Below are 24,256 nucleotides of genomic sequence, written 5' to 3'. Positions count from 1 at the left end.
TGTGCACTCCTGCATGAAAATAAGGGGCGCCTTATTAGCCTGTGACCCACTGAGTGTCTTGACTTTTAGAACCTACTTAGAAACTGCTTTCTGATAAGCGGTCCAGATGTTCTGTTACGCTAAATAAATACAGGCAATCGCCCCCCCCATCCTAATTGCATCCTCCCCACACGCCCTTCGCTTAAACTCTCGTCTACTCTGACCAGACCAGTCGCCCGCTGCTAAACCCAAACACCGCCCCCTCCGCGTCTTCCGTTGCAAGCAGTCACATGAGCAGTCCGTGCTCATTCGCTCCCCCCCCTTTTGGACAGAATGGTGCGGTCTGAATGAACCAGGAGTGCTGCGTCAGCGGAGGAGGAGGGATAAACCAATGAGCGGAAGGGGGAGAGAATAATTTTGCGGAAGCAGAAAAGCGTCACCTAAGTCTATCTATCTTCTTTGCACTTTAACGAGCGGGTGTGACAGAAGAGGGAGAAGTGACCGGGCTGCCGGAGAGGCAGAGCAGGCATGGGTGCCCTGAAGGGCCAGGAGCATCAGCCTCCCCAGGAGGTAAAAGGGGGAGATCGTGCTTCGCAGCAGGGGTGGGGGTGCTTTTCCTTGACTGCAGCCTACCCTCGTAAAGCAGCGTGGCCCTGCGCCGGCTGCCCTCCGCTCTGCTTGCTTTTTGTCTTGCATTGGGGTGGGGTGGGGTGGAGAATGCCTTATTAGAGGGAAGAGGAAAGTAAACGATCACAATTTTAAAAATTGGAGCGGTGGGCGTGTGGATTCCCGATAGAGTTCTGCAGTGGGTGCGCCCTTTGGAGCAGCGCTTGCTTTTGTAAAAGGCGAGGGGCAGGCTGCCGTCCTGCGCGCAGCTGCCTGGGGCGAGCCCCCACGGGTGGCCTTTGGGCTTGCTTCCGAATCAGCTTCCCTCTCCCCAAGGCATAGGATTCCTCTGGCAGGGGCGCAGGGCTGCCTGTAAATCTGCCACTGGTCTGTGGTGTGAGTCTGGGGGAGGAGAACTGACCTGGGGGTCTCATTGCTGAACCAAAGTCACTCTGTACATGCTCAAGGCACTCTTTTTAATTATTAGAAAAATACGCACACCAAAAATAGCTGTGCCGATCTATAAGTAAGAAATGGGGGGGGGGGAATCCCCCAAAAGGTATTGCCTAACTGTGGATTTTGGATTTTTTATTTTAATCTGTGGATTTTGGATTTTTAGTTATTATTGCAAGTGCCATTGGTTGGAGATTAGTACTGAATAACAATGCTTCAGCTTGTGTTGGGCAAGTCCTGACTCAAATTCTGCCTCCCAGATATCATGAGGCTCAGAGTGTGGGATTGTATAAAGTTGTTTTGGCTTGATTACTTATTTTAATACGGTGTGACCTGTTCCAGAGCATTTTTCCATGGATGTCATACCTTGCCCTTTGAATACCCCGTTACTCTATGGGATGGAGGGGAGGAATACCACATTTCCTTTACTGGTCAGAAATCTGAGCTGGCGTATATGTATGTCCTAAAGAACTCTGTGCAGCTGTGTGTTTTCTGTGGACCTTCTCTATAGAACAGTTGTGTGTGACCAGGGATTGTGCAATGGCAATCCATCATGCTGTACCACAGAACTCTGGGTAGTGGTGTTCTTCCTGTGGACATTTGTGTGACAGGATTGTGAAATGACAATTCTCTATGTTATATCACATCTCGTAATCCTGGGGGTAGAAATTCTGTGTTGTGACAATCCTATGCATTTGTGTTCAGTGGAGTTTGCTCCCATGGTTTGCTCATGGTTGTTGTTCACCTTTGTGTATAAGCTATCACAGGGGTTTTTGTTTTGTTTTGTTTTTTGAGGGGGTGTGTGTGATTGAGAGACAGACATTATTTACATCTTCAAACGTTTGTTTGCAGCTTGAGGCTTGCTCTGTCCATATATATAGGATTACAATTCATAAATGGGATTGGTAAAACAAAAACAAACCAAGCCAGCATAGCTTTTTGCAATTTATTTATTTACATGTGTTATTGCACTCAAGCGTAGACCAGTATGTATGAAAACAGAACATTACCATTGGCCCTAGATGGATATGAAGTTGACCACATTCCAGGTTTGACCTGAATAAACATACATAATTGTGTGTTTTAAGGAGGCTTTTTTCCAGAGGATTGGGCAATTGAATGAAATTGCTGTCTTCATCAATCCAGAAGGTTCTGGCAGAAGTGGCAAAACAATACACAGTACTTTTGTTACTGCAATAACAGTAACAAAAGTTGAGGTGTTGTACTGCTTTAATTTCTTAGAAAGCAATCCTATGATCCCCGGGTGAGCGTCCCAGGGGCCATAGGATTGTTCGGATTCCCACTTCCGAGGTTGGAGACAGTGCTCTGACCTCGGAATAAGAAGTTGGGGATCCTCCCACCTCTGGCCACCACGGAAAGAACTGTTGGAAAAGTGACCTCAGAGGAGGAAAGGGGACATTCTGGTGCGTGGGAAGGGGAGGAGACTTCAAGCCACCTTCCATCCCTCTGAAGTGCACTCTGAAGTAAAGTGAAAAGCCTGTCTAGTGAAAATCACCAAAGATGGAGCACGGTGTGTGTAAAGATCACCTCTGCTGTCCTTTATGCCCTGTCGGCTTCAGTCCAGTAGGGCATAGGAATCTTGGGAGCCTCCGAGTTTGGAGGTTTCTGAGCAGTGAGGATGCAATGTGTTTGTTAAATCTAACTAAGATTAGAAGATCTTCTATATTTATTTTAATTGTGCCCTGCTTTTCTACCAAGAAAAATAGCACGCATAAACAAAACTTGATCACAATAATAATAAAATAAATGCATTAAAACACAATTAAAAGCACAACAAAAGCAGAATAAAATCCAACCCAGCAGACCTGCTTACACGCCAAAGGCTGGCTTGAAGAAAAAAGTCCTTGCCTTTTGGCGGAAGGACAGCAGAGAGAGAGCAAAGCTGGCCTTCTTCAGCATGGAGTTCCACAGTGTGGGAGAAGCCACCACGAGAAGGCCCTCTTCAGCATCACCACCAGATGTGCCTCCGAAGGCGGTAGTCTCAAAAGAAGTGCCTATCCTGAAGATCTTATGACCCAGGCAGGCTTATATGGAGAAAGTGGTCTTCCAGGTAGCCTGTTCCCAAGCTGTGTAGGGCTTTATAGGTCATAACCAGGACTTTGAATTCTGCCCAGAAACAGACTGGGCAGAAGTGGTGAAGCTGCTGTAACCAGCCCTAGTTAACAATCTGGCTGCAGCATTTTGGACCAGCTGAAGTTTCTGAACAGTTTTTGAAGGCAGCCCCACCAGTTTTTGTGAACCGCCCAGAGAGCTTCGGCTATTGGTTGGTATAAAAATGTAATAAATAAATAAATAAGGCACATTGCAGTAGTCCAAATGCTATGCACCTAAGTCATGGCCAGATCAGAGATCTTTAGGAATGGGATGGTTGGCACCTATTGTTAGCCTGCTTAAGGAGTAAGAAAAGCATTTATGATGATGATGATATCATGAGTTGCATTCGGTAAACCATGCTATTTCTTATTAAAAAATATTGGAAGTTGAGTCAGAGAGAGATCCAGTGTGGTATAGCCGTTAATGTGCCAAACTAGGGCTGGAAAGACCTGTGTCCAACTCCCTCATTGAGATACAAAGCTCATGGGGTGGTTCTGGCCAGTTGCCATCTCTCATCCTAACCTACCCCTATTATGTGCCAAAGACCTAGTTCCAATTTTAAATTCTTGGACAGCAAACATCAAAATGCATGAAATCTGTTTACTTTTTTTAGAAACAAAAATGTGCTTGCATCACAGTGGTGATATTTTTGATAGAAATTTAACAATTGGGATCTTGTACACCGCTCTGAAATTTTCAATGGGGCGCGGTATTTATTTATTTATTTATTTATTACATTTCTATACCGCCCAATAGCCGGAGTATATCAAGATTGTAAATAAATAAGCTGTTAAAACCTTTTAAATGCTTTATTTATTTATTTTTAAGGGAACTTAGTTCTGTAGTCTTTATAACAGACACATGATTTTAAGTCTATAGTCATTCTGTTGAGGAAAACTGATTTCTTCAATTTTTTGTGGTGTTGGCAAAAATGGATAGACATTTCAAGTAGTGGAAGAAAACACTGCAATGCCTGAACAATTCTGATATATAGAAATGGTTGGGGGGGGGGGGGGCAATTGACTTCTACCACCTTGCTTTGCTGATAATTCTGATGTATGTGCAGTTAAAGTTAACATATACTGAATTTCTAATTGGGTAGAACTGGTTATGATAATATTACACAGTTTTTTGATGTGAATCTGTAATGTGTCTGCTCTCAGGAAATGTCTTCCAACAACGTATTAATATTGTGTGCATTACATGGGTGGGCAACTTGGTGCCCTCTAGATGTTTGACCTGCAACTCCACCCAGCCCTAGCCAGCATAGCCAGTGGTGAGGGATGATGGGAAATTTAGGAAGTGGAGGCTGATAGCTCTGATGTTATGGGGCAGTAAATCCTCTCTGGGTTTCAGTCAGAAGTTGAATGCTGCCCCCAAAACATGTCCAGCACTTTGGATAGCTCCTTCAAGGTTGTGCCTGGTACTGACTGAAACCCAGTGTGGATTTACTGCTTCACTGATGTTGGTGCCACCAATCCCCATTGGCTGTAGGCCAAAACAGCTAGAGAGCTACAAGTTGCCCACCCATGCTCTAGAAGAATAATTTTGTTACCTTTTTTAGGTTGAAACCCGAGAAGATGAAGAGCAGAATATTAAACTGAGTGAAATTTTAGAGCTGCTAGTGGCAGCTGGATACTTCAGGGCAAGAATTAAAGGGCTGTCTCCCTTTGATAAAGTAAGTCTATAATCATGTATTGCTAATATGTTATTGGGCACAAGACTGCATGCTTTGATCAGTAAATTAGTCAACTAAATATGATTCATCAGTAGGGGGCAATTTTAACTGATGACTGCAAATGTCAATCAGTGGAGTTGTGGGTTAAGAGTGCAGTTGTTTCATGTTTGTTCTCTGGAGTGTTGGGGAATGAGCAGGGCCGCCCTAGTATGAGGCAGGGCAAGGCAACCTTCCTTGGGTATCAGATTCTGAGGTACCATTAAAGAGCATTCCATTACATTTTTACCACTGTGGCCGGTGGGAAGTAACAGGGCACCAATTAGATTTTCTGCTTCAGGCATCAAAACGTCCTGGGCCATCTCTGAAAATATAAAACAAAACATTAAAATTGCCCTTTTGTTGTAGCAAAAGGTGGAAGATTTTGTTTATTAAGAGGAATGTATTACCTCAAAAAGATACCCAGTACTGAGGAGTAGCTGGGTTGAGTTGACTTTTCCCACTGGCTACAGAGTTTTCTGGCAAGAGCAGCGAAAGGAGGGAGAGCCACCAGGATTGTTTTTTTCCCCCTAGCAATGGCTGATGGGATACCATCAGGAGGACTGGGGGAAGAGAGAGCGTGGAGGAATTGTCAATCAAATGTCACAATGGTTTTACTCAACTCCACGGTAGCGCACAGTCACACAACGGTGGAATTAAAACATGTTATATGGGGAGTAACCCCTAAAAACTCAACTGTTGAATGGAGTTTTCACACTGCATTGACTAATGTGTAGTCTGAACTGAGCCAGTTTGTTGATTGAGACCCACTTTCAGAAACCATGTTCTTGTTCTGGAGTAAATTTCCCACTCTTTCGTCCCATATTTGTATTCTGTGGTGTAATGCTACATGTAGTGGCTGTAATATGTAGACCAGTGCTCACTCTCTAAGCAACTTGTGTTATTCCACGGGCATACATGAATCTTAAACAGGGTTGCTCAATAGTGTATTAGGAAATGAATTGAGGGAATTAAGAAATTAAGTTGAAGACAGTTCTAACTGTACTCACTAGAGGTGCTTCCAGATGGAGGGCTCCTAACATGAACAATCAAAAGGCGTTGTGCTGCTATTCTGTGTTTTCTTCCTTTGTTTGCATAGTGCATCCCTGTGTGAGTGTAGTGATCATGTGCCTGGAAAAATTAGACTGAAGATATGGAAATCATAGAATAGCGGAGTTGGAAGGGGCCTACAAGGCCATCGAGTCCAACCCCCTGCTCAATGCAGGAATCCACCCTAAAGCATCCCTGACAGATGGTTGTCCAGCTGCCTCTTGAAGGCCTCTAGTGTGGGAGAGCCCACAACCTCCCTAGGTAACTGGTTCCATGGTCGTACTGCTCTAACAGTGAGAAAGTTCTTCCTGATGTCCAGCAGGAATCTGGCTTCTTTTAACTTGAGCCTGTTATTCCGTGTCCTGCACTCTGGGATGATCGAGAAGAGATCCTGGCCCTCCTCTGTGTGACAACCTTTTAAGTATTTGAAGAGTGCTATCATGTCTCCCCTCAATCTTCTCTTCTCCAGGCTAAACATGCCCAGTTGTTTCAGTCTCTCTTCATAGAGCTTTTTCCACTCTTCCCTCTGACATCTGTTTGTATTAAAATGTGTTTTTGCCTTTTTCTAGGTGGTTGGCGGCATGACGTGGTGTATCACAACATGTAATTTCGACATTGATGTCGACTTATTGTTCCAAGAAAATTCGACCATTGGTCAAAAAATGTAAGTTGGCAGGGAACCTGTTGGGAATGCATTTTCTTGAGTTGTGTGATGACATGTTTAGCAGCAGAACTTTGTGAGAAGTCACCTGAAGTTCTAGAACTCTCCTGTCTTAAGAATGTTCTGTCTCAGTCTATTCTGTCTTCTGCCTCTTGGTCTTCTAAATGACCCCACCCCTCTGCCCCAGTTAAAAAGCTTCTCCTCCTCCGAACTTGAAAGTAGCCATGAAAATAAGATGAACTTTTAACTAGCACTGTAAGAATATGTAGAAGACTACACGTGTCAGATGCTGCCATCTATCTATTGTTCTTTGTATGTGGGCTTTTTAGTGCTGCTTTTGCACATTTTCACCTTTTGTGTAATGAATTTTATTTATTTATTACTTACACATTTGTGAATCACTCCATATCTATACAGATCCTGGAGTGGTGAACAGAAAATATGCAATTAAAAATTAAAAGACCATATTAAATAATTGAAAAAAGGAATTGCATATATTTTATAGTTACATTACAATGTGTGTTTCTTAGCCTTTTTAGGGGGTAAAAGAGCTCCGTGAGAGTCAAACAGACTGCTGGGGAACCTTCATTAGCAGTTTTAAAGCTGAGGCTGGACGGCCACTGATCAGGAGTGCTGTAGCCGTGGATTCCCTGCATCAACAAGGGGGTTGGAGTGGACGTACATCCAAATAGCTCCTTGCCAGCTCTATAGAACCATAAAACCATGGTTCTACCTTGGAAAGCTCCGAATGGATTCCACAAAGGGCTCCCATTTGTCTGCCATCCAAGCACTGGCTCACACCCGCTTATCTCCATGAATGTTTCAGTGTTGGGTGATCCCAGAACACCCCAAGGAACAATAATTTTAAACCCTTGAATGTTTTCGGGGTGTATGTATTCACTAAGAGTGTGCAGGCTTTTGTGTAGGTTATGTCCCTACCTGAAGGACTACCATATTTCTTCGATTCTAAGAAGAAATAGATTCTTCACTTTTTTCCCTAAATAAACAGGTCTAAAAATGGGGTGCGCCTTAGAATCGATGGCGCCTTAGAATCGAAGAAATATGGTACTTTAAAAACTGTTCTTTTCACTTCTTTTTTTAACCTATTATTTGGTTTTGACCACTAGAGGGCACTTTCAGGCTAGTAACAGCTTTATTTGCCCACTCTGACTTTATTTTCATATTTTACTTGTTTCCAGTGCCTTAACTGAGAAAATTGTATCAGTCTTGCCCAGAATGAAGTGCCCACATCGTCTGGAGCCTCATCAGATACAGGGGTTGGACTTCATTCATATATTTCCTGTTGTGCAGGTAGGCTGTAAGGATTTCTCCCCTGCTGTAGTACGCAGCTGATGAAAAGAAGTACCATACTGAAAATAAGAGGTACCTACAATTAGTAGCCTGTAGGGAGTGATTCTTTTGGTGAAAGGGTGTGAGTAGAATGAAGTAGGATGTATTTCCCTAAAGGCAAACAAATGTTTCCATTAAGACTTAGGAGTTTACCTGTCTTGTAGCCTTGCAACATTCACTTTTTTGTGACAAAGAATTCTTTGGCAAAATGCAGTTCGTTAAAGAACACCTAGAAGAAAGGAAAGCTTAAGATTTTTCAATACACAAGAACAGTTTGTTTCTCAGCAGCCTGTATCTAGCGTCAAGTCCTGAGGAAGGATTTTGTTAAATCCGAAACGTCGAGCCTTATATAAAAAGAACTATTAAAGATTTTAACTGTTTTCAGCAGCATCAGAGCTTGCATCCACTATCCATTCAGTGGTGTTTTTCTTCCCTGTAACCAAACCTGCCAGCAAGCTGTCTCTAGAAGCCCATCTACAGAGTAATTTCGTAAAAGGAGGACCGTGAGGCTCTCTGTCGCTCCTCCCGCCCTGCCGGCATTAGCCTGGCAGGGCACTGGTTTCTCAGAGAATTCCTTTGGAGCATTTTCTTTTATGGCAATGGTTGGTTTTCCTTTTTAAAATGGCCTTTTTGATAGATGCAATATATTCCGTGTATATGTGTAATTCATTCCTTTAATGCCTGTCATTCCTTTCTTTCCCACTTTTCCTTCCCAGTGGCTGGTGAAACGTGCAATAGAAACCCGGGAAGAAATGGGAGATTATATTCGCTCATATTCCATATCTCAGTTTCAAAAGACACACCGACTACCCGAGGTAAACGTCCGGCTTTATCTTCTGTCATTAAAAACTAGAGACAAAACTGATTCTCTTCAGCATCTTTAAATTGGATGGGATTGATGCAAACCTGCCTCACTTGATTTGGTTCATGGGTTTTAGGACATTGGCTAATGGATCAAACTTTATGAGCTGGTATTGGAGCCGAAAACATTTGTCGAGTAATTCAGTGAATTCTTTAAATGTCCAGTTGTGTATATCATGAGGGTGGATGAATTTTACAGTGCATCCAAGTGCATTCATAGGATGATCTGGGAAGAATCCACTTCAGCTAGCAAAAGCTAGATTAACAACTGTTACCCAGAGGACCTTCTCTTCTGCTGCTCCCAGACTGTGGAATGGCCTGCCGGAGGAGATTCGTCAACTTGACAGTCTTTTAGAATTTAAAAAAGCAATAAAGACTGATCTATTCCGGCAGGCCTATCCAGCGAAATTTTAGAATGTTTTCAGGATGTTTTAATCATGTATGGTATGTTTTAATTCGTTTTAATGTGTATTTTATCTCATGTTTTTATACTGTTTGTTTTACACTTTGAATTGTTTAAGTTTTTGTGAACCGCCCAGGGAGCTTCGGCTATTGGGCGGTATAAAAATGCAATAAATAATAATAATAAATAATAATCTGGGATTCCAAGCCTTTTAAGGCAGCACTCTATTGAGTACTGTGATGCCTTCCCCTTTGAGCCTCCTTTATTTCTCTCTATGCTGAAAGGATCCCAACAGTAGAACAAGTTATCAGAATGCTGCTTGCTAATTCTGTGACTCACTGACCCTTTTTTGGCCTCACAGCAACCAGCCCAGCACTCTTTATTCACCCTTTTCTTTCACCGCTTCCACCATATAACACTGTACCTTACCCTCAGGTACTTCAAGAATCCAATCCAGTTTATGAAACTGAAATAACTTTTATTTAAGAATAAGTTCATGCAGTTTACAAATCTTGTGGCTTCATTTATCACAATACTTGTTTGTTTCAATACAGTATCCTATGTAACCCTGCCTACTTTACCCACTGGTCTACACTATCTCCTCCCATTCACTTCTCCACGCAAAATAATAAAAGACGTTGATCCTCCTCGGTTTTAACCTCTTTGGCAGACAAAGCCAGACTCTCTCCCACTCTCTCCACATACAACTCCCAACTGCTTCTCTTAACTCCTGCCTCCAACTGCTGTCATTCAAACCATTTGAATCCAACAGCCAATCAGCACTCACTCCAACATTCTATTCACTCGCTCCCCCTCCAAAGAGTACTTACGTCCTAAATAGCAATAATCAGTAAAACATTACAAACACACCATATATAATTAGCAATAAATGGTAAAACATCACAAGTACTAACTGAGATGGAGTGGCTTTTTCCCTTACAGACTGTTTTCACAGTCTGAGTCTAGAGTTTAACTGTTGGACCAAGTAGCTTCTGATGTTTTTCTATGAGCCCCGTTTATCTAGTGTAGAAAGCAAACATTGACATTGCAGTCATATACATGTCTACTCAGAAGTAAGTCCCTTTGGGTTCAGTGGGGCTTACACCCAGCTAAGTGTGAGTCTCATTGTGAGTGTACAGAATTGACACATCTTCATTCTTTGTATATCTGAGCATCACAGTTATGAGCACATTGACCTATCTTTGTTAGCACTGTCAAGGTTCAGTCTCTGACTGTATATATGTGTGTCGCTGCTGCTTAAAGTTACCTTAATTGTTTTGTAGGATGATGACTTCATGCAAAGGAAAGAGAAGGCTGTCAAAGCAGTTACTGAGATCTCTGTAAGTATAACATACACTGATGTCGGTTTTCTGGAAGATTCCCCTCCGAAAAGTATTCTCTAAATTGATCGAAATCTGATTTTGTCTGTTTCGAATATGTGTATCCACCCCCTCACTTTTACAGTTAAATAGGCTGTGTGTGTATGATATATCAGACTTTCTATTTCCTACGAACGGTAACTCTTTTCAGGTGAATTACAACTTTGAAACTGCCCAATTTGACTGGTATTGTATCCATTCATTATGTCCTAATTAATTTTATGGAAGACTGCATTATTTAGAAGTGTCTCTTTTCGCAGACGGTGGAAAATCTTACATCCCACATCATTGGCAAAGTTATGGAATGCTGAAGAGAATCCCAGCACTCATTAACAGTAATTAAAATACAGCCTTCCAATGGGTACTCCTTCTAGGTTAGAACACAATGCAGCCTCATTTAGATGCTGTGTGCAATATCTTGATTTGCGGCAGATGTCAGACAATTTATTGGAAATGTACGACCAAAAGGCTGCACCCACTTATTTGGGTGTAAGCCCCATTGAACTCAATTAGACTTACCTTTGAATAGACATGTACAGTATTTCACTGTAAGTCTGCAATTCTAAACATTTATTAGGGAGTAGGCCCCACTGAACACAGCGGGACTTACTTTTGAGCAGGGTTGTGCGCATTTTGTAAAATCGGTTCTCTCTATGTTCCATGGATTGTCAGGTGCCTTTCATTCTGTCACCCGCTCATTGGTGCAATTGAATTTCCTCCAATTTCCAGAATCTCTGAAAATTTACATTTGTGCAAATTCGCTCAGATGCCCTTCCAATGTGCAAATCCTCCCAAATGCACATTTTCATGCTTTATCCTATGGGGGAAATAGGCATATTTAGCTGCTGGTTTTTTTAAAATGTATATTTCTACAATTAAAACTGCTTAAAATTCCAGAAAGTAAAAAAAAAAAAATCAATCTGCAAGTCTGCAGGATCCATGTAGGTTGGACTCACAGAAATCCTAACCCATTTGATTCTATTGCAGATTTCTCTGACATCTTTGCTTTTGAATAAAAAACTCAACTGTAAAGGAGGAAAAGTAAACTACTGGTTTGGAAGCTGTGTTTTGGATTGTTGTCGTAGGCTGCATTCCTGTGCAAGTTTACCTGGGAGTAAGTCCCACTGAAGACACTGGCTCTTACTTTTCTGAGACAACTGCAAAAAACAACAACTGCCGTTAAAAATCTATTATTTATTACAATAGGGCTAAAAATATTTCTGAAGTATGAAGTGTGCTATATTTATAGTTAATGGCTCTGTTCAGACAACACAGTCAACGTAATGTGAAAACTCCACTCAAGGGTTGAGTTTTGGGGGGTACTCCCCATACAACATGTTCTGACTCCATTATTGTGTCACTGTGGGCTACCGTAGAGTTGAGTAAAATCCATCTCAACATTTGATTGACAGTTCCTCTGCCCTCTCCCCTGCCCTGGTCTTCCAGATGGTAACCCATCAGCCATTGCTGAAAAGATCACCCCCAATCCTAGAGCGGCACTCCCTCCTTTTGCCACAGAACTCTGTAGCCAGTTGGAAAAGTCAACTCCACACAACAGAAAACACAGAGCCCACCACACAACACAACGGTTGTGCAGGAACTCTCCTCTGCACAGCGTGTATATTCAGTGTGGAGTGTTTTCCAAAAAAACCTCCACCATTGCATGGAGTTTTCCTGCCAGGCAACACGTTTCTCAATAGTGGTGTAAAAACTCCACCGTAGAGATCTAAAACCACCATTGAGAAATGTGTTGTCTGAACTGAGCCGATGACACATGTCATAGCAGGCATAACTTTAGAGGCGTTCACTCCAGTGTGACAGGAAAAGGGGGAATGCCTCTTTTAAGGTAGGAGATCATTGGTAGAGCACAATCCCTGCATACAGAAGGTCCCAAGTTCAATTACTGGAATTTCCAAGTAGGGCTGAGAAAAATCAGCCTTTCTTGTTGAAACCCAGGAGGGCTGCTGCCAGACAGTGTAGGCAATACAAAATTAGATGAACCAATGGTTTGACTTGGCTTCCTTTGTTCCTAAGAGGCTGCTTCGCACCTGTGGTTTTTTTTTAAAGTATTTGTATTAAAACGTGATGTTTGGGTTTTTGTTTTTGACTCCTGTAAATTGAAATCCCGTTGTACTGATTCTTTAAATTCCAGCTAAATGTATTTTATTTCTTGTCTCTTTGTATGTATGTTTCCCTCTTGTCTCTGTTTGTATGAAGTGATGTCAGTTTAAAATACCACACGAAATAGCACATTATGCTGCTGTGAACTTGGAAATGCAGGATTTCGAATGGCTTTTGCATCTCCACTGATAGGCTATTGTTTAAAAAGATTTCCCACTTGTGAAACTGCCAACATTGATCAAAACCTTCAAGAAAAGAAAAAAAGAAAAAGCAGGCGGGAGGAAGTAAAGCAGCGCTTGACATATCTTCCTCGGGCAGAGTCAACAGAGTAGGGAAGCCAAGTTGTGGAAACAATGCTCTCGTTTGTCATTGTATCTTGGAGAAAGTAAACTGCCTTTGTCATTGTGTCTGGAAGGAAGTGTGGAATGTCACTGGAAGGGAATCAGACGCTCCAGTTCTACTGTTGTCTTCCTTACAAAGGGTGCCTGGCATTGATGGTGTTTTTTCTTGGTGCACTGTACAAGAACTGTTGGCTGTATGGAAACAGGAATTTTTTTTTTAAAGGATCTACTTGAAATTATTCTTATAATTTTTTGGAGTATTTCTGTGCTCCCCCACCACAACCTCCCCAGAGACTTTGAATCATGAGACTTTGTCCTGTACATGTTTGCTTATCTCAAACCAATTCTGACCGCCAGTTCTGTTGTTTACTGATACAAAGCATTCTTTCCTTCATTAAAAAAAAAAGGGAATGGGAGGCTAGGAAGATCCAGGAATGCTGAATAATTGCACAGGGAAAGATTGTTTTTCTGGCTGGGGTCCATAATCCAGAGCCTTTGAAGGAATGTGGGGTTGAAACAGTAAAGTGTAGAAGACGGGGCAATTCCAAGAGTTATGCTGTTGTGTCAGGCTGCAAACTATAATCTGGGGGGGGGGGGAGTAGATGCATGGGATTCATGTATTGGCCATACTGGTTCCAATTTGAATATTTTGTATTAAATTGAAATATTCCCACTTTCTTCAAATGCTTTTGATAGCTAATGACATGCTAGAATCATTTTTCTTCATTCCCCCACCCCAGTTGTGCTAAAATAATTTTTTCTTGATGATGTGACTGGTTGCAGCAGCCATAATTAAGTGGCTGGTAATTAGCATAATTATTCAAGAAGAAGCTCGAAGTAAAATTAATGAGCACTTAATTTCAGTGACTCAAAATTAAGACTTACCTGTTTAATTATGCAAAGTTCATTTTTTCTTGCTGTTTTTAGATGTCTTGCAGATATGTCTGAGACCGTGTTGAATGAATTCTGGATTAACCATCTTTTTATTATTATTATTATTAACTGTAAATTCTGTGTGAGAGGTATGGAAGTCTAGATCAGTAGCCAGACAGTGAAGGTGATGTTTGTATTGGAAATGGCACCCCTATTACAGGAATGGACGCCCACTTACTCAAAATTAGTTTTTGCCCATAACCTTTAAGTTGCTTGTCAGCTGTGGGGGTTGGCTATAATGAGCCTCAAGCCCTCTGGGAAGGTCCAAAGGTTTCTGTGGAGAAAGGCTGTTGAGACTGGTCTGTTACTTTATTGATTGGTACTTGATCTGTACTTCGCCTTTCTACAAAAAATGGCACTCAATGGCAGTCATGCTCTCTTATGGTCATTAGAAGTTTAAACCATTATGTTCATTTGTTGTCTTTCAGGAGGTCTATAAGCCACAAAGGAAATATCAACGACAAGCAGGAGCAGAGAAGTTAGTAGATGAGGAGTCTAAAGTTCATGCTACACTTTTGGAATATGGCAGGTAAATGGGTATGAGGAGATTACTTACACAACTTGGAGGGTATTGCAAACAGGAGGGCCTAACTTTCAATTACAACAAGACTAAGGTGGTGGTAAGAGACACGTTCATCACAGATGGATCTTAGATGGACAAGTTATCGAGCAGACACGCTCTTTCAAATACCTGGGTCTTCACTTCTCGGAGAACACCCTGTGGCATGCCCACATTAAAGCAATTTCAACCTCTAACAGTCGCCTCTTGGGCCCTATTAAAAAGCTGTATTATACAAAGGGACACCACTTAGTCGAACCCACGGTAAAGGTCTATGTTGCCAAAATAATAGCACATCTTTTGTACGGTGCACCCATACGGGGCGCCTACTACAAAAATGAATTAGAACCTATTCAGAATAACTTTCTACGCACTCTCTTGGCAGTGGCACATAATATGCCTGGAGCACTATTAAGAACAGAAATAGGCATCCCCTCCCTGAGAGCTCGTGTACATAAATCTGTCATTCTTTATATGAAAAAGCTCTGCCTGATGCCTGAGCATCACCTGGCAAAAATGTGCTTTTTGGACCTACAGGATAGGGAGGGATGGGTGCATACTGGTAGAAGTCTGATGTCATCCTATTCACCTCTCTTAGTCACAACCTTACACACCCTACCTGTTCACCAAATCTGTGATATAATATTCAGTAATGATATTGGGATCGACCTTGAACAGGTTAGGAAATGTAAGTTGGCCATCTGGTATCCTAAGTTCAAGCAGGACCACAAAATGGCTTCATATCTCAAGGAATTAACCTTTTTCCCTGTCAGGCGAGCGTTCACTCAATTAAGATTTCAACAGATGCCTACGGAACTCCTGAAGGGGAGATATGGTAACTGTCCCATAAATGAGCATTTATGCATATGTGGAGCAGGCCTAGTTGAGGACTTGGCTCATTATGTTCTTCACTGCCACCTTTATAAATCACCACGGACCAAATTCATCCTCCCCTTTCTAAACTTCCTTGAAGGCCACATGGAAGAGTTCAAAATCAGGTGGTTGCTGGCAGACACAGACAACTTTGCAAGCTACAGGGTGGCCCTATTTGCCCTAGCAGCATTAAAGTTAAGGAGAGCTTTTGTGGCAGGTCTGGATTCTGACCTTGGGTAAGGCAGACAATAACGCAAAGAGTATGGCATTGATTTAAGATAACGTGTTTTATTGCTGCTCTATTTTGCTTAATGTGTTAACTTGCCCTACCGTTTCAACAGTTTTAATCAGATTAATGTTTTAATGTTTTTAATGTTTAAATGTTTTAATGTTTTATGATGTTGTGATGGCCATTGGCTACAAACAATAAACAATGCAAACTAACTAACTAACTACAAGTGTTGTAAGCCTTTTCATATCTATAGAACTTTAGAGACTGAAAGTAATCTAATCCCTGCATTGAAGTAGAATTCTTCCTACCAAAATGTTCACCTTACACATTCTAGGTAAAACAGCAAACAGTTCTGTGGAATTATGAATGCTTATGAATCTGCCACAGTATGAGCTTTCAGAGAGAAGAACATACTTTATCAAATGTGGGTCCCAGTGTGGCATAGTGCTTAGAGAATCCCTCCCTAACCTGGTGCCCTCCAGGTTTGTTGGATGTTCCAGCCACGAAGCTCACTGTGTGACCTTGGTTTTCGTAGGATATCTTTGCTGAACTACTTCACTAGGTTGTGAGGATAAAACTGGGGCAGAGGGCAAGGAGAACCGTGTATGTAGCCCTGAGCTTTCAAGAAAATTGGGATAGAAAGGTTGTTTATTTAGTATTGCATACTGATCGGGCTCTTGCAAGCCAACTCATGCTATGACACATTCAGGGTGTCAAGGGGCATTGGTTTGGAACAACAGACTAAATTAGATACTTTTCTAGAATAATCCAGGTGGTGAGTAGAACAGCCTGTTCCTTTCCATAAATGGTTGTAGGACAAGAAAATGTTTCAACAAATATAAAACAATGCAGATAAGTGAGAAATGTAGGATGAGAGAAAGGTGGTGTGCCCATTTCATCTTACCTGTCTTTTTTCCAGTCCCTTCCCAAAGAGGTTATTTATTTTATATTCATTTTCAAGGCCTCAAAAAACAACTGGTGATGTACAAGTGATATTTTAGGTTTTTTATGTACTGTTTTCCTTCATTGTTATCAGAGAGCCTCATGTAAAGATCCCTGGCCTCTCAGGCTTGCCCAACAATACCCACTTGGCTATTTGTACAATGGGCCATTAGTGGCTCATGAACAGGACCATTGGTTTACACAACTGTATCTGTGACATGGGGGGATCTACACTACTGCTTTTAAAGCGCTTTAAAGCACTTTGAAAACGTTTTGAAAACTGAATATGCAGTGTGTCCTGGGCCCCAACAGTTGTAAAAACTGTTATAAAGTGCTTTAAAGCAGTAGTGTAGATCCCCCCATGGTGTAGGATCTAGGCAGTATACAGATAGGCCTGATTCCACAATAGTTTTTCCCTGTTTTTTGTTGTTGTTGTTGTTGCTGTTGGGATGCATTCACTGCCCATACATATACACAACCAGTGAGTACGCGTTTACTGACTGTTTAGAGAATCGTGTGCAGTGACGATGATGGTGGCATTGGTTCAAAATGGTGGCTCTACTTGGCCCTTAAGGAAACTTAAGCCATGGATATGGTGAGAAGCTTCTTTAGGGTTTGTTGAAGGTGAAGAGCCGAACAGGCATATGTAGTACACTTGTGTCAAATGTTTTCCTAGAAAATTCCAATTTCCTGCAAAAAATGTAAGTGTTGTGTCAAAGACCAAGTTAATTTAGCAAGTATTTTTAGGATTTTTAATTATTTTTCTGTCATTTTTTTTTGGGGGGGGGAGAAACTATCAATGTTTTGTCTTAGGGTGCAGTCCTATGCATGTTTAGATAGAAAAGCATTGCTGTCTGGGGCACGCTGGGAATTGTAGGACTTTTTTCTGTCTAAACGTCTGTAGGATTGCACCCTTAATAGCTTTTCCACTACAGTCTTCTTAACCATATTTTCATCTGCTTCATCTTTTTGTGTTTGATTTGTTATCCCTTCTCTTAGTTTCACTGATTTCTTGTGAGTATTTTTCCTTTGCGTGCGTGTGCGCTTTTTCCTTGCAGTTGGCTGTGGCACTTGAGTTTTGCAATTTTTCTTGTTTACACGTCTTTATGCTTGGCATTAAATAGTGCAATGAAATGAAAGTTCATGGTGATTCAGGTTTTCAATGCAAACGTTGCTATGGGAGGTGGGGCAGAGAGTGCAAAGTATTCCAATTTCTACACCTTTTTTGGAGCAGTGAGCTGGGAATCAGTTTACAACTATTACCCTGATCTGTTTCTGCATCACATAGGAAATGTAATACTAGCATGGAACCAAAGGGATTTGACTTCAGTGTGTGGCTTGCCAGTAAAGGCAAACAAACCTGCATTGCCTTCCTTCTGAAGCTCGCAGTCATGTGTATTCAGAAATAAATTGGAAAGAACGTATCCAATTATTCAGCTGCACTTACATTTGCATTTAAGCGCAAATCTGGGCTTTTAATTATTATTATTTATTATTATTTATTTATATAGCACCATCAATGTACATATTAAAATGCACTTAATATGACACCCTTTCCCATCAGTTTACCTTGTCCATAATTAGGGGTGGGCGAACTCACCCGTGCCTGCCTCGGAGGGCGCTAGCCTCAGCGCCACTGTCTGCCCCCTGCTCGCTGGGCCGTGTGAGGCTCGGCTTGGCCTGGCGTGTGCTCGGCAGCCACCCACCCTCACGCCAAAATTGCACATTTGCCCCCTGCTTCAATGGCAGCTGCCATTGACGTAACTGGAGAAAGTGTGCAATTTTGGCACGAGGACGGGCAGCTGCCGTATGTGCTAGGGGCCTCTCGGCCTCTCGATCGGAGTATGTGCTCATGCCAGGAGTGCCTGACTGGGTGGCAAATGGGGGGGGGGAGGTCTGCAGGATTCGCGAACCCAGTCGGGCACTCATGACATCCGTACCCGTGATGCAAGCTGTTAATTGAGCTTCACAGGCTGGAACTCTGGACTGAAACCAACAAGATGAAATTCAGCAGATGAATGTGCAGTCCTGAACTTAGGTACAAAGAATCAAAGGCACCAATTTGGGATGGGGAGACCTGGCATGGCAGCAGTCCGTATGAAAAGGATCTAGGTCTCTTAGTTAATCTAAATTGAACAGGAGCCAGCAGTGCGATGCGACTGGCTTCTTCAAACCATGGCTTGTCATGATGGCTGAACCCAGCACCATGGTTTATCCTTGGCTTATTTGCACTGCTGTCTGCCCTGAAACAGAGGTGCCCACCAAGAGCAGCCTGAAAATGAAACCACTCTGAGGGATGGCTGAGTGGGTAGGAGAGAAACACTTTGCTTTGTAGTGTTGCAACATATTAACACCTGGATTGCCTGAGTCTGTCAATTACAGAGGTAGAGATAAAAATTGGGTAATTAGTGCCCTAGAGGGCAAAAGTTAAAAGCTCTGGGAAAGAAAATGGGCTTTCATTAGCAAATCAGCAACAGGCCTCTGAGCTGCGTTGTATTAAAATCCCAGGAGTCTTGAGGCACTTCCTTCTTTTTTGGCACCCTGCAGAAGTTTGGAAAGCACCATAAGGCTTTCCTATGATGATGAAAGGCAGTGCAACAGAAAAATCATGTTTTGTTATTGTGTATCAATATTATGATACTTTTTCACAGCTTTATTTTGAGCATACGACTAACCCTGAGCTGGTTTTTGGTTTGTGTTTGTTTTCTCTAAAAACAATTGAAAGTTCTCACGTGCATGTGCGGAAAAGGGACGTTTTATGAACTTGAAGTGAATCCAGCCACAAAATCTTGTTTTGTTTCTCTCTCTCTCTTTCTTTCTCTCTTCCTCCTGCCCCCACCCAACCACCCCCCTTGTATGCTATAGGAGGTATGGGTTCAGCAGACAAGGAAAAATGGAAAAGGTAAGCTTGTTTCTTGATCTAGGTGAAACAATGGGGATTTGGAAAATGAAGAGCTCTTTAGCCTAGAATGGCCTTCCCAACTTAGTGTTTTTCAGGTGTTTTGGACTCCAACTCATCAGCCCTCAATTGGCAGGAATGCTAGGAGTTGTCCAAAATATAGGGCAGGTTGGGGAAGGTTGCCTTATGACCGTTAGGTAATTAAAGTGAATGAATCTTTTTGTGCATGTGTGTTCTCCCTTTTTCGCTTCTGGCCTTTGATCCAGCTGAGAATAAAACAAGTTGCATTATGTTTTACATGTGCAGAAGGTCCAAGTCCAACAATGTTGTGAAAGGGGCTATAGTCCCAGGTAGCAAAAAAAACCTGTTCCTAGAGCCGTATCCCACTCCCTTTGTTAAGTTCTATAAAATGTGGCCACAATTCTTTGCAACTGTGAAGGGTGGAAGGGGGTTGGCCTAGATTGTAGTAGTCTAGGCAGGGACAAAAGGCTTAGGAAATGGAGTGGAGGGGGAAGTAAACCAGCCCCTTCTGTTTTTAAGGCCCAGGCCTTTAACCTTAAACATTAGCATTAACCAAGATGAAAGTTCTGGATTTAGTAAGGAATGAAGCACACAGACAACCAACAATAAGAGACAGTAAGTTTATTGGGAAAGGGGAAATGGAAATAAAAGGTACGCAACAGCCAGAGTACATTGGGAAACAATACTTCAAAGGGGGAAAAATCACAAAGCTACCTAAAGCTGTCTATACGTACCTGGGCATGGGTCTTCAGATAGAACATGGCCCAGACAAAAATACTTGGAGTCCAAAGTGAAGGCAAATGGAAGGCAAAGATGAAGTCAATGGGCAGCTGCAACCCACCCACCCCGTTATATGCTCAAGTCCTTTCTAATTCTGAGGTGATGCCTGTTAGCGAATCATGGGCTGGCTGGAACAGTTTTCTCAGGCCCAATAAGGAAGTGGTGTGAGAGTAACCACAGGAACACGAGTTCCCATCACTGACTTCAATTAACTGGGTCCCGTTCTGAAGTTGCGGATAGAGACATCCTGACATAACCCACACGTAGGTGTTTTATCGCTATGTGCAGTTTCAGCCTTGTGAAATGGAAACTTACAGATTGATAAGACACAAAAAGAAAACGGAGTTCTTGACAACTTACATCTCGTTGATGCTGTACACTTGTACCTCAGACAGTCAAAACCTTGTCATCCAAACTAAGCCCCTGTAAGGGAAAGGGGGTTCAGAATCCTGTGCAGGCAGATCATTCGGTACCATATGCTGCTGTTTGTGTTTTTTTACTCTGTGGATTGTTTCTGTGGTGCCTCTTTAATATATTTGTAAATTATGCTTGTGGGAAAGCCACATTCCATATGAAGTAACATCATTCACCCTTTTCTGAATCCAGCCTCATATCTCTAATGTATTTGGTACATACATATGTGTTGTACAGTATATTGGTTGTTCACTGTTTGTATCTCCCCACCCTTCTGATTTATAGACATCATATTCCACACTTTTCCATCTTAATCTTATAGACATCTTTTTCTTCTTCTTTTTAATAGGCTGAAGACAAGAAAATGGCGCTACCTGCTGGGCTCTTACCAGTAGGGAAAACTGAGGCCTATACTGAAGATGACCTTCAAGCTGCGGAAGAGGTGCACAAAACTAATACATTGGGACAGGCTTAACCCAGGGACATTTACTCGCCATAGGGTTGGGGAGGCTGCATTAACCCCCTGGGAACCCTACAGGCTCACACTGCTCCCCATCACTGCTGGAAGTGGCTGGTAGCCAAAGTGGTGGATGCTGCTGAAATCACAGCAATTCTGCTAAGGCATGATTTTATTGCCATAACATGATTTTATTGCCATAACTGGATTTTAAAAATTTGTATTCTTTTATATTCTGACGGGTTTTGCTTTACTGTTCAACGCTTAGGAATCTTCTTAAATTTAGGGCAATTTATAAATTTTGTAAAATAAATACATAAAAATGGCTGCATATTGCCAACCCCTGCACTCGATAAAGGAAATCTGGTAGATTAGGGTGGGGGTGAGAAGAAAGGAGATCTCTAGAAGCTTTGGACTTCAATTCCCAGAATCCTATGTAAAACCCTGGTGAGCTGCTGCCAGTCCATGTCGACAGTACTGGGCTGGATGAACCAATGGTCCAAGGCAGTAATGCTGCAAATAAAAAAAGAATAATTATAAATAATGTAATGTATACCTTGCTCCCAAGGACTGTTGACAGTGGAATTCAACAATTGCATAGCTTTTACTTTAGTTTAAAAACCTGTTTGGAAATCCTGTGCACATTTCAATAGACCGTGTCAATTTGCTAAGCTTCATACATCACACTGGAAAGGCTGTCACATAAGAATTATTATCTAATAAGCATGGACTTTAGAAATCAGTTTTTCTGATCTTGTCATTTATTTTTCATCAGCTTCGTATTAAAACATTGATGACTGAGATGGCTGCTATGGGAACAGAAGAGGTAAGCAGTTCTTGGTTTGTTAGTCATAGCTCTGTTTTTAATTTTTAAGTACTTTTGCAATACACATTCCTCCTTCATGGGGCTATGAACTGAGATCATTTGGAACTTGGTGAAGGAAGTCTGTCAAGTTGCACTCTGTACCCATTAAACCAACTTGGTAGCACAGCATACATAACTTATTCACATCCCTGTTGTATCTGCCAGCACCTGCATGTTGACTTGAAAGCTGTCACACAACCCTTGAATTAGGGTTAACTGGAGTGAGATTACCACAGGCATTAAGCTATGGTGTGAACTGATATGAGGAAAAAACTATCAAACTTAAAAGGTGGGGTTTCTCATACAGTGTTTAGCTTCTGAATCAACTGGTGGCCCTACAGAGGCAAACTTAAGTTTTAAATGAATAGTAGGAAATGGCAAATTCCTATCCTCTAGGTTTCCAAACTCATCATCATCCTTTGTATCCCACTCATCTACCGAAAAGGCTCCCAGAGTGGCTTGCATATCGTTACTAAAACAAGACACTGGCTACCCTCAATCTAAGAGATGTGACCCAAAAGGGATGGAGAGGGAAGGGGGGGGGAACCAACTCTGGCACCAGTTCTTACAGTTAAATAGTTCTTACGAAGATCAGCTGGCATGGAAGCAGTTCAGGGAGCAGAAGAACCTGGCCAATCAGGAGAGGGGGTGGAATGACTCTGATTCCCATCACCCTCTGTTGCTCTTCAAGAGCTTTCTTCCTGAGCCAGGCACAAGGCCTTCTGCTCCTCTACTCAGCACATGTGCCTCAGCATTGTGAAGATACTCATAGAATCATAGAGTAGTTGAGTTGGAAGGGGCCTACAAGGCCATCGAGTCCAACCCCCTGCTCAATGCAGGAACCCACCCTAAAGCATACCTGATAGATGGCTGTCCAGCTGCCTCTTGAATGCCTCTATTGTGGGAGAGCCCACTACAATTGGTTCCATTGTCATACTGCTCTAACAGTCAGGAAGTTTTCCTGATGTCCAGTTGGAATTTGGCTTCCTGTAACTTGAGCCCATTAGTCCATGTCCTGCACTCTGGGATGGTCGCACATCCATTCGCATTGACGCCTGTTCCTTCTAGGCAAGCATGTTTTGCTGACACCAGCACCCTTTGCTTTCAGTGACAAGCAGATGGGACAGGCACAGGGATTCCTCCTTCTGGTCACTATGTACATGTGCATGCCTTGCACCCATTCCTGGGGTGCAAGGCCCACAACGTCCATTACCTTCTGCATATATTTTAAGCGAGACGCCTGTCCAGTGAATTGGCAGCAGCTGTTGTCCCCTGGTGTAGCTGAACCACTGATGTGGAACGCCTTGCCATGGTTATTCATCAGGGATGCCCAACCTCAGGCCTGCGAGCCAATCCTCCGCCCTCTGGGGTCCCAGTCTGGCCCAGTGGAGTTCCCCAGAGAGCCATGCTCCTTTCCTCCGGCCACCAATCGTTTGATGGTTTCCCAGCTTCTGCATGATTTTCCCCCTCCCATTCGAAAAGGTTGAAATGCTTCTCCTGAGGCCTAGTTACTGGGAGTAAGAGCTTCAAGCTATAACATTGACTTGCATTTGTGGTATTTCGGGGAGCGGGGGGGGGGATCCCAAACTGGAACCTGGCCCTGGAGAGCTTCCCCAAAACTGAATTTGACTTTTAACATCTTAGGTTAAAAGAAATTTGACAACCTTTGCTATGTAAAAGTGGCCACATCCTGTTCTTGTAAACCAGGGCTGGGAAACATGCAGCCCGCATGTGTGCTGCATACAGTCCCTGCTGCCCTTTGCTACCGCCTCCGCTGCTCCTTGAATTCAGGAACAACGTTTTTAAAAAGAAAAGAATGTCACCCCTAGTGGCTACGGAGCACCCAAAACTTAAAATTGCTTGCAAATAAGCTCATTTTAATCCTTTTGGTGTTCCACAACCACTACGGACCCCATTTTTAATTGTCTAATTAAAATGCACTTAGTGACAATCTCTTTTGAAACGAGGACTGCCTCTTATATTGAACTGCACAGGTTTTCAGCAAGCGGCCCATTCGCTTGCCCTAATAAGGCTTGTGTTGTCCTTGCAGGGCAGACTGACCGCAAGCACTGTAGGTCAGATAGTTGGACTTCAGTCTGATAAGATCAAGCAGATTGTGTCTGAGTATGCAGAAAAGGTAGGTGATTTATGGCTTTTGTTTTAAGCTAATTGTACTTGAAGAATTGCTTGTTAAAGTCTTCAACTGCATGGGGCTTCAGCTTTCTGGGTTCTCTCTTTTTAAAAATAC

At 42.4% G+C, this 24,256-nt stretch overlaps 1 protein-coding gene across 2 annotated transcripts in view; it reads left to right on the top strand.

The window, feature by feature from the left end:
• The first annotated feature begins 413 nt into the window (after nt 1-413).
• Nucleotides 414-24,256, top strand: part of CCDC93 (coiled-coil domain containing 93) — a 51,550-nt gene continuing 27,707 nt past the window's right edge. Inside the window, exons 1-12 of one of the 2 annotated variants that reach the window (XM_063116622.1) lie at nt 414-549; nt 4,718-4,831; nt 6,487-6,581; nt 7,778-7,889; nt 8,645-8,743; nt 10,476-10,532; nt 14,395-14,495; nt 17,572-17,586; nt 19,438-19,474; nt 21,036-21,128; nt 21,919-21,969; nt 24,059-24,145. In XM_063116622.1, the coding sequence (XP_062972692.1) occupies nt 508-549; nt 4,718-4,831; nt 6,487-6,581; nt 7,778-7,889; nt 8,645-8,743; nt 10,476-10,532; nt 14,395-14,495; nt 17,572-17,586; nt 19,438-19,474; nt 21,036-21,128; nt 21,919-21,969; nt 24,059-24,145 (903 nt within the window). In that variant the 5' untranslated portion in view covers nt 414-507. The remainder of the gene's footprint in view (nt 550-4,717; nt 4,832-6,486; nt 6,582-7,777; nt 7,890-8,644; nt 8,744-10,475; nt 10,533-14,394; nt 14,496-17,571; nt 17,587-19,437; nt 19,475-21,035; nt 21,129-21,918; nt 21,970-24,058; nt 24,146-24,256) is intronic. The other variant, XM_063116623.1, reaches the window with a different exon arrangement.

Source organism: Elgaria multicarinata, chromosome 2 (genome assembly GCF_023053635.1).
Source record: "Elgaria multicarinata webbii isolate HBS135686 ecotype San Diego chromosome 2, rElgMul1.1.pri, whole genome shotgun sequence".
Taxonomy (NCBI): domain Eukaryota; kingdom Metazoa; phylum Chordata; class Lepidosauria; order Squamata; family Anguidae; genus Elgaria; species Elgaria multicarinata.
The sequence above is the reverse complement of the archived record's forward strand: the minus strand, read 5'-3'. Positions and strand labels throughout refer to the sequence as shown.